The following is an 11,133-nucleotide window of genomic DNA, read 5'->3' as shown; positions in this document are numbered from 1 at the left end:
AGCGGTGCAAACTTTGATGATTTTTGTATAGGTCTACATCTAGATTTCTTAATTGAGTCGATGAATAATGTGACTCATGACTTACTTCGTCTTCTATTCATAGGCTTGTAAATGTGGCGGTGAAGTAAGTCATGACATGAGTCACATTATGTATCGATTCAATTAAGAAATCTAGACCTATACAAAAATCAAAGCTTGTACTGCTTCACTTTTGCAGAGAATGAAATGCAAAAGCACAAAGTGAAACAATTTTGGCATGGACAAAGATCGCTATAACAAGGATCACCATCTCAAAATCATCCTCTGTATCTTTTTCACCTTCGATAGCTTGATTGCTGGAATGCTGGTGATACGAACGATGTTTGACCTGGCTCTGAGCAAGATGTAACGCGTTACATCTATAACGTTAGTTTGATCCATTCGGATCTTGCTGCAATGCTGGTCGGGCTGGGCAGGAGCGTAACGGGTCGGTGGCCATGCAGGAGGGGCAAGAGCAAAAAAATCTCCGGTCCTATCAGGGGCAGATCCATGATTTTCCAAAAGGGGTCTAATTTTTCAGAGGAAAGTTTCGACCAGCCCCACCCCCCCAAAAAAAAAAGTTTTTCAACCAATTGACAAGCAAAAAAAATAAAAATAAAGGTTTTCACCCACAAATGAAGTATATTTCGTACACGAAAAAAAGGGTCTTCAATTTCAAAAGAGGGGGCACACCTTTGTTTTAATGGCATATTTACATTACAAATTTTAGTATTTTGCTTCTCAAAGGGGGGGGGCAGGCAATGGCGTCATGAGGCAACATTTTGAGGGGCGATATGGTGTATCGGGTAAAAAAAACAATGCGAGTGAGCAAAAAATTATACATTTTTATTACAAAAATCCAATTTCAGATTTTGACATAATGTTAAAGAAGATAACATATTTTTCACCCTTCTCTCTTTCCTTTTCCTTTTTTTTCTTGGTCTGTACGCCACGGTAAACAAGATTTTGTTTATGATTTTGCATGCTTATTTAAAAAAAAATAAAATCACCTTTTCATGACAATCTATCTGTTCTTCTTTCTTTCCTTTTCCAGTTCCTCTTTTTCCCCTTTCCCTTTCATTCTCCCCCTTTTCTTTTTTCCCCTTTAAGTTCCCGGTGAACTCCGCCAGGGGGGATAGCTTGCCCCCCCCCTGCACTGTTAAGCCACTGCTCCCTGGGATGGGCCGGGTTGCATGCAAGTCAATCGCAAACTTCTCTGCTGCACGAATAGCTATTTTTATTCTGAAGTCCCAGGTAGTCTACATCAACGAATGCAGCAAAGGCTTAAATTTGTTCTAGCTCTTTACTTGAAAGGAATTTACTGGCCCTCTTTCCTTGGGTAAGACGTGCATGTAGCATATATTTGCTAGTGATCATGGTGATAAATCGTCATTTTCGCTGTCAAAACACGACGAAGACGACGACATCTTATACGCCATCGTATATTCTGTATATAACGTATATCATGTACAGCGAATAAAAAAAAAATAAAACGCGAACGAGGTTACATGCATTGTGCACGCTTGCGCGCGTTCACGGAAGTCCTTAACACACGGGGTGAATGGCGGAATTTCCAGTCGAATCAATAGTACGATTTTGCATATTATTATTTTAATTTTGAGGTCAGGAGCAAAATTTACCGATGGGAACATTGTGCATGTATTCACTCATAATATTTTACATATTATCATGTCCAAGAACCGTGGTTGTATTTGCCGCCCCACGGAAATGAAAAACTAGAGACATTTTCCTTGTCCATCCCACAGTCTTTATAACCTGGGTCCCGTAACACACAGGTTGGCGATTCTCACGATTGATTTTATATTGCAGTCAGTGGAATCAATGATAGAAAAGTGTTGTACGATCATTGTACGAGAAGGAACATTATTAACTGCCTGGAAAGAATAAGTATGACAGTTGTCTTTAACATTAAATAATTAGTAAAGAGCACAATAAACGTGAAAAGCATTCACTGTAAACGAAAATTTTCAGACGTTTGACTTCCCATAATTTTAGCACAGAGTTGTTAACTTAGATCATGGTCTAAGTTAAATCCGACTTCAGGATACGGGCCAAAGTATCTTACTGTGCAATGTTCTAAATCATCTAAGGAATACCTATATTCAAATCTGTGACGATGCTATCATCCTTATTTATTAGAATAGCAAAAAAATTATATCTAGTCATGTTGACGTCATAGCAAGCGCATGATTGGATACGATTTGAAACTTATTTGGACTTTAGGCCTACTCCAAAATTAAGGCTAATTTGTAATCATCCAAATTTGTACATTAGTATCATTTTAGTTAATTTAAACCTGAAATACAAAAACAACCTTTAATTCACAAAATGGGCAAAAGTTTATTTGTTCCAAAATCGGATCGTGGACCAGTCGTGAGGGGAGTGGTGGTCTTAAAATTCACGAAGCGAAACAGTCAAAATTTCATCGAAACCTTATAACAAAATTTATTACATTCTGAAGTTGAGTATCATTTTTTGTGAGAACGGTTAAATCGCATGCCGTCATGAATAATCGTTAGGTTGGTTCATGATACCTTGTCCCCAATCTCTTTCTTTATTATGTTATAACGGGAAATCATAACTTTTTCACTTTTTTCAAATATATGTGTATAGGATTTGCCTTCCTTGTGACAAATTAAGTTGTGGCAACGAACACGATGAATATATGAATTGAATCACTTGTCCAACCATAGTATACATATATATCAATATACCAAAGAATAAGTTGGGATGTGGCATTATCCGTTTGCTCATCGTATATTTATATAATATTGACTGGCCTTGAGGGGAACATCAAATATATTGCCAGCAAAAGAATCATATTGGCCCGAGTCTTTAGACGAGGGCAATATGGGTCTTTTAAGGGCAATATATTTGATGTTCCCCGAAAGAAGAGCCAGTCAATATTTTTATTATCATCCAAATCAGATATCTCAAGCAAAACTCATGATAAATTGGGATATTTCTTTTAAAACTAGTCTGCACTTTACCATTATGACGTACTTGCAAGCGCTCGGATCCAGCGTTGTCTTTATTATGACGTAATTGTGGTGCGCGGATCCTTATGAAGCGTATCTCTTTATACGCATTCACAAATGCCCGGATGTGAGACCAGGGAAAATACAAAGGTATATTTTGCGTCGTCTCTGCATGCAAAGTAAATACGCGCATTGAGACCGAGGAAAATACAAACAATATACCTACCCTTCCGATATTCAGAAAATGTAGGGCAATACGGTTTCGTAAATGACCAGCTCAGATGTCTGATACGGGTGATAATTATAGAGACATGCATTTGACTGTTTCACCGAAATGATGCACATCTATAAAATTTTCATGATTCTTTTTTACCCCTTGCCCGATTTTGATGAAATCTTCAGTTTTTTTTTTTTTTTTGGGGGTGTCTATTTATTTTCTATATCTGCTCAAACCATACAATATTTTTTTTGCATGGAGCACCTTCAATTAATCTACATGTACGTACGCAAAGAATGAACACTGTTGTATCAACAGAGGTCTCAAGCATTTGCGCTCTTTTACACATACCAGTTGAACAATCCATGTGTTCAAATATGGGTATATTTAATGTGCCCTCTGTCGTCTTCAAGTTTTGAACTGATGAGCATAATTTGGAAAACTTGGACAGCGCCACCATATTCGACCACCACCATCATGACCAATGACAATTGTCATACCCCCCACAAACATGACAAACTTACCATCTGATTGTAATTTTTCCATGACCTCCCCTTCCCTCCCCCTTCAAAACCGTTCAGTCTTAACCCATATGGCTTACCAATATCGGTGTATACTGATAGCTATTCTACGTCTGTGTACTTTCCTGGGCGCAACTTTTTTAATTAACCAGATTAAGTGCGAATGTAAGTCACTCTTAACTACTTGTGAATCAACTCTACTCTCTAACACATGATTTCACCATACACCTTTGTGCAAGCGGGGATTTATATGAAGGGTGATTTCACAGGATGAAGCGGGAAATTTATACGCACAATTTAAATGAAACATGAACGACGCACACTTCCACTAATTCCCTGTTACAAGATATTATAGTTTTTTTATTTATTTTTAGACAGGCACTTTTTATTAAAATATACATGTGATAAATTTATTCTACACAAAAAATATTCACACAGTCAATACCGCATCTTGAAGTAATTTTATTTAGTAAATATGTAAATACGTATTCTTTCTCTGCCGGGTCTGCCATATTCATTGTCATCGCCATACCCTGTTGTCGGTGGGGATTACAATGGAAACAATAATGATTGTGTTTAAAGGTCGAGGCTTACGGTTCCAGACATTTGCTCCGGCGACAATTGCTCCGCAGTGAATTCCAAACACTAAATAAATGGAATAGCCAACCTCATAGTATCGTATTTTAACGATATACCCTAGTTTAACCCTAAACTTAAAATAAAACCTTATTGCAACCCTGATCCTAATCCTATATCTTAGACAAAATAAAGACCGGAGCTATTGTCGCAGGAGCAAAGTTTGTGTCACCAGACTGCAAAAACTCCGGTGTTGATTTAACACCAGCCCGGAATCTATGTCCACATCAGAGAAGTATTGAAACAACACCAGTTTGTGATCAAACCGATGTTGTTTCGATACTAGTTGGTGTTGTATAAACACCTATTTGGTGTTAGACCAAAACGAAACTGGTATTGTTTAACACTTCTCTGGTGTGGACACGTGTAGATTCCGGGCTGGTGTTAAATCAACACCAGATTTTTTGCAGTGCAGGCTAGCATCCCGATTCCACAATGAGTAATATACGTTAGAATATACTGTAGATAGGTTATAGGCATAACCATAGTTGCCTCGTCTATATAATGAAATGTCGCATAATCTGCATATTGAATTACTTCAAACCGACGGATAGTATATCACTGGTAATAACGCAATGTTTTCGTCTGTCTTGGGTTAGTGTCGTTGATGAGACAACGGCATAAGTCAAAGAGCATTTTAGCAATCACTTCACATAATTACGCTTTCTATTAACGCTGATCATCTTGTATTAAATGCCCTTCATCATTGTTCATAACAAAAACAGCCTTTGTCTAAAATCGGTGAATCAAAACAGACGTGTTGAAATGGAATCCGGGCAAGCGACATATTTGTCATATTTTGTCCGGTCCGCAACTAAAGACGATGTGTCATCCCGGCTCGCCAACTTTCGACAATGACCTGTAATCTGTCTATTGTGATTTGATCGGTATTTTCAATAGAATTCTGAGCGTTGTAGAAAGCGTCTGTGAAGTGGATGCCAAAATACACTATTAAGAAATAACACAGTAAACAAAGAGGTTTTATTAGGAGGTAATAATAATCTGTGAACAAGTTTTTCGACATTAATGCCATTGTCAGAAAGAAGAGGATCGAGGGTATTTGTATTCCAGTTCATAGTGACTAAGCCGTGAACCAGAAAAGCCTGGTGGTTTAGTCGCTACTCGGCAAGCAGCAGATGACAGGTTCGAACCCCACTGGTTCCAATTTTTTCTGACTTTTCTGATTTTCATTACAGATCGAGCATGCGATCATGTCAAACACGTAGGAGAAATGCCGAAAATTTCGTTCACAAGAAGTAACACCCTTCTACCTTCTTCATCGCTCAACAAGATAATTCAAGTATGTTACTCATAAAATATAATGTTCGGTACTAATCTAGCCAGCTGGTTGTATACATGTACATTCACATCACCAATATGTTCTCACTTGCTTAAATGTCGGGTTACATTACATGACATGTTAGGCAAATTATTCTGCTTCAGTAGCATTACTTCTAGTATCATCGCCATTACATGTACATTACTCTCAAAGAGAGGAGTGGGTATTTGAAATAATTTTTTTAATCAATAAATCGTAACTCTATATCATAATATCCGTAATATCCGTTCTCTGATTGCGTCTGTTATGGTAATAAGGATCGGTACCATTGATTTATTCTCCAAACGACAACAAAATGATATTCTTTAGGCATATAATATATACACCCCATCAGCCATGTCGGTCACTAAACCGAAACACCAGGCAGTATGTGTTCCGATCAAATTGCATAGCGGCAATCTTGCACGTTAATATGAATTTGCTCTTAATTCACTACGACATAAGTTCAAGCAGTCTTGAGTTATAGAGTATATGCATACATGGTTTTTCCATGACATTTTTTACAATTGCAGTCCTCAATTTGCAACATGCTCAATGGGTCAAGCCAAGGGTTTAAATGGTTGAGGGTTTCTACTTGAACATATAAATATCTGATTTTTTTTTAAAGGTAATTCAGTCCTTAAATTAATTCGGCAGGTGTTTGACCCTCTGCTTCCTTTTTGTCCTACGCTATCATCCTCTATACGTGATTATTACCGGCGCATAGGAAATATCCATATTTACATCAAGTTTTATTACCATAATTACATATTTGCTACTATTATTAATAGTATTGGTTATATATTCGTGCAACCCGTCTACACAGGCAATGACATTTACTGAAATTAAAAACTCAATGCATCCTTTGTCATAAAAGTAGGATTTACACCATACATATGAAAACAAACTTTTAAATTGATATTAAAATAATTGAGTTTAGTCCTGACTGTAACAAATTGGTTTGCACTTTGATAAAGTCAATGGTGTCAAAAAAAGAACGTTCTTCTTACAGCAAAAAACAGAGGAAAAATCTAAAAAGGACTCATACAGATATACTATATCCTTCCCAAGTGGTATGGGTAGAAAGCATCTCTACATTTAAATGTCAAAATACATCATTTATTGAGACATGTTCAAATAATTTTGTAAAGATATGAAACTGACATTTATTGTGGAGATTTATTGCAATTTGTCGCATACATTTCACTTAGTTGTAATTTCGTAATTCGATTGTATTCTTAAAAAGAGACCCATTCTGAATTGTGTTACCCATAGGAAAGAAAAAATAAAGTAAAATGTACAGAATTCATGATTAGGCGTATTGGCAGGAGAATATGCTTATTCCAGGGAGTTTATTCATTCGTTTTTGTTTGGCTTCCCAGTTAAGATTAATACTCTACATCGTTTTATTATTCACAGTAAGCAGTTTAATGTGCATGTATATCGTGTATCATCAGCACGATCTACGGGATATAGGTTCCAAATATTACTCGGAAAATGAGCTGGTTCTTTACAAGATAAATCATAGGATAGTTTTTAGTAGATCTCTCACGCAAATTGTTTTCTGACAAATATAAATCACATTGGCGAGAAAAAAAAATATGCCAACTCTCAAATGTAGCTAAGTTTCTCTTGTATAAAAGAAGAGTTCGTATTATTCCCGCAAACCCACATAATTCAATAACTTCCGCAATTTTTTTCTTTTTCGACCGCCTAAAGCGTCTGGAACGCACTCCGGCATATCCGAAATCAATTAATACACACGAGATTGAGCGTATCTGCCTATAGACATTTAACAAATACAATTAATTATACTGATATGAACAGTTAAGGCACATTTCTAAATCGAGTTATTCTTCTTCAATAAATTCCGTCTCACTCTACTACTTTTTTTTATTTCTGGTAACATACATGTCAAGATGTATAGGTTTGAACAACACCCTTAAGATTACGTACGTGATCTTCGGGCGTTTCCAGAAAACAACATAAGCATCAAGAGCGTGGGTTCTTCCGACCGAGAACCTAGCCCAACCAACGGCAAAGGCAAGATGGAACAGGAAATACCAAGCTCTCCATCGATCGAACGCTGTTCAACTTCATCAAAAAGAACGATCCTCTTCAAAGCAGGACTTCAATCACGGCTAACCAGGTCGAGTCCGAGATGGTTTCCTTCATATAACCGATTCGGCCAAAATGGCGATCGCAACATTCGGGTGGCTCTCGAGACGGACAGAGGCATCATCCAGTTGTCGGAGAACTTTCCCGTTGGCCTTCGGTCCAACTCCGCATGAGGTGGCCGTCTTGCATTTTACAAGAGGCCTGTCAAGGTCTAACCGATTAACTTTGGTCTCTTTTTCAAAATGCAAACTATCCCTGGCTGTGAACTCAGATGTTCTCTCACAATTTTGCTCGCAAAACCTGACGAGGGTTACGTTGTCATCGCAAGAAGGTGAAACCCAGGACTTTCTTTTAGGAGGATATGTCCCATTCTCGCCATTCTTTATGGAGCGTACACACGTGCATGCGTCGTTCTTCAGCTCGGAATTTATCACGACGATCTCAGGTGACGAATGGGCGCGCTTTTTTCGAGGTATACCTACAGGCGAACGATCATCCTCTATACTTTTCAGTAAAGGATGTCCAACTCGGTTGCAGCTGGCACTACGTTCAGTTTTATTGCTCATTTTAGAGGTTCTACAAGGTATATGTGCCCCATTGAAATTGGAAGATGTCGCTTTAAGTTGCATGTTGTGTTCCGGGTATCGACACTTGTCGCACTTCTTATAGATAGGCTCGTCTTGCCCTGTATCTTCGAGCAAATGTTTCGACATTGCGTCACTCACACTATAAACACCTTTCTGTTTGTCTTTCCTCTTCCTTTTCTTATCTCCATGAATAATTTTTCCCTGTAACCAGTTTGCACGCGGCTTCTTCGACTTTTCCTTTTTCTCGTCATCAGTGTCACTGTGGAAAAAAATCGATAAGGACTCATTAATAATGATAATAATAATAATAATAAATAATACCAACGTGTTTATAGCGCAAATCACTGCCAAACGCGTCCCTATGCGCTTGATTAAACATCATTACCCTGGCTTTAGCCCCGCAGCCTTTTACAGCGCGCAGGCAGTTCAAGAAATAAATTCCTGCCAGGTACCCATTTACCTCACCTGGGTCGAGTACAGCACAATGTAGACAAATAATTTGCCGAAGGAAATTACGCCATGGCTGGGGCTCGAACCCACGACCCTCTGTTTCAAAGTCCAAAGGGCCACAATTAACGCTTCACAAACGCCCATTACTCAAGCAATACCACGACCAGACAATTACAGTACGGCCAACCCTGTTGAATAGAACACAGTGTCCTACAATATTGCCAAGGTGTCTTCAGTGTGTGCACATACATGTAGTAGACTATAAAAAGGGAATATGCGTTTTGCACTTTCAATATTCCCAGATATAATGTTGTGTCGAAAGCTCAAGTATCGACACCAAAAATTTTGAACAAATAAATGAATATGATTAAAAAAAATGCTTAGTATAAAGCCCACCCCCCAAAAAAAAATGTTCCCACTTTGGAAAACAACGAAAACGAGACCAAATCCTGAGTGGAAAATCAATCATGTAACGTGCGTTTTACTCCAAGTTATTACACAACAAGAAGCATTGTTTCCACCAGACTGCCACACCCCCCTCCCAAAAAGGAGATATTTACTGAACATATCAAGAGTGTCTGGTTTTAAAATGTCAGTGAGCCTCAAGTTGCTTCGACACCGTCAGATTAAATCACGAATCCGAGTGATTTCAATTAAAACTTTTCGTCCCGGTTTAGTGCAGGACACCGTTCTAATTATGGTCATGTCATAAGAGTATCATTATATTCATGGTCATATAAATATATATATATATATACATATATTCGAATCGTGATATATCGTCAGTATTATGCAAACCCCTGAGACTTACTCCTTTTCGTTGAGTGATCCCCAGTACATGAAAAGCACAAAGGCGACCAGCACGGCTATTCCACCTGCATACATTGGGTTCTCAGGAGGAGCTGTGGAAAAGGTTGAGAAAATAATTATCATAGTCGTGGTGCTATTCATATATTATCATCCATGTAAGAGTAGGGGGGGGGGGGACCCTAGTGTAGTGGTCCACCTGCACTCCTTTAATTAGTTATATTGGGAGGAGAGATCTGCAGGTCGTGGTGATTCAGTTCGCTATTCACCTCCCAGGCACAGGTGACGCCCAAAATATAATAAAAAATGATCATGATTATGATGGAAGTGATGATGATACTAATGATCACGATGTTGATGATGATAAGTGCAACAATGGTAATCATGGTGATAGTATCAACATCAATCATAATAAAAGATATAGTATTAACATTGATGATGGTGACAATGATAACAATGAAATACAATGATTACGAATGCAATAGAGAAAGAGGCGGGGCTCCAAAATGTACTACACGTTGTCATTTATACGGCACTTGAGGGTACCTATGAACGTTGATAATGGTGTAAAATTTGCTTTTTAAATTATTAAAATCCGTACCTTGCGTTATTTCTTGAGGAAAGGTGTCATTCATCTGATCCATGCTGTTCCATATTGCAGATGTACTGGTCCACGTGTCCACATAGCCTGTTTGAATTAACATCAAAGAAGAACAAAGGTATTACAAATATTGAATAACGGTGACATTCAACCTGAACTGAAAGCATCACGCAGAAACGAAGAAAAACATTGATCATTGGCTTGTGGAAGGCAGTAATGCACAACGGAACAATATGAAAGGTTTTGTTAAGATAAAAGAAAAATATGAAAGGTACGCCAAAGTGATATAAATAATAGTACAGAAACAGAGAGAGAGTAGATGAGAGAAGAGAAGAGACTGGGAGGGGTTTTAGTTAAAACAAATACAGAGATATCAAAATATCTCAAATCTGACTTTTTATCAAATACATTGCTAAGTAATCATGGTATGCCTAAAGCAACATAATGACACGCAAATACGACGTTATGACAATAGTTTGCAATTATTAGGTCCGGAAAAATGAGGGATCACCAACAACGGTAATGCAAATTTTTGGAGTATTTCATGTCTATTTCGAACAATAAATTATGGATTTATCATTTTTTTATCGATTTTTATTTATTTAATTGTTATCTTTAAAAGACACTCACAACGCATGCAGACAAACGTTAACTTTCATAAACAGTCTTGCTAAAGGCGCAACATGCAGAATTATTAATTAAACCTCAATGTAACTATTTTTTTCTATTAATGTTTAATAATAATAACTAGCATTTAGTACGCTCTCCATAGTTAACTATATCACAGCGTTTACAAACGAGTTTAAAACAAAGAGTACATAATTACAATAAAAATACATTCAAAAGAAATTAATCGGAAAA

At 37.6% G+C, this 11,133-nt stretch overlaps 1 protein-coding gene across 1 annotated transcript; it reads right to left on the bottom strand.

Moving 5' to 3' along the window:
- Positions 1 to 5,569: 5,569 nt before the first annotated feature.
- LOC121430807 lies at positions 5,570 to 10,358 on the bottom strand. The gene is made up of 3 exons (XM_041628217.1): positions 10,273 to 10,358; positions 9,676 to 9,766; positions 5,570 to 8,673 (listed from the first exon to the last, which is right to left on the bottom strand). The coding sequence occupies exons 1-3, from the start codon at positions 10,313 to 10,315 to the stop codon at positions 7,881 to 7,883; spliced, it is 927 nt and encodes a 308-aa protein (XP_041484151.1). The 5' UTR covers positions 10,316 to 10,358; the 3' UTR covers positions 5,570 to 7,880.
- Between the last annotated feature and the right edge of the window lie 775 nt (positions 10,359 to 11,133).

Source organism: Lytechinus variegatus, chromosome 17 (genome assembly GCF_018143015.1).
Source record: "Lytechinus variegatus isolate NC3 chromosome 17, Lvar_3.0, whole genome shotgun sequence".
Classification (NCBI taxonomy): Eukaryota; Metazoa; Echinodermata; class Echinoidea; order Temnopleuroida; family Toxopneustidae; genus Lytechinus; species Lytechinus variegatus.
The sequence above is the reverse complement of the archived record's forward strand: the minus strand, read 5'-3'. Positions and strand labels throughout refer to the sequence as shown.

Coding starts and splice junctions, on each gene's coding strand:
- LOC121430807 (XM_041628217.1), bottom strand. CDS start 10,315: ATGGATCAGATGAATGACACCTTTCCTCAAGAAATAACGCAAG. Junction 9,767..10,272: donor TCCTCAAGAAATAACGCAAG/GTACGGATTTTA, acceptor CCTTTTCCACAG/CTCCTCCTGAGAACCCAATG. Junction 8,674..9,675: donor GGATCACTCAACGAAAAGGA/GTAAGTCTCAGG, acceptor TTTTTTCCACAG/TGACACTGATGACGAGAAAA.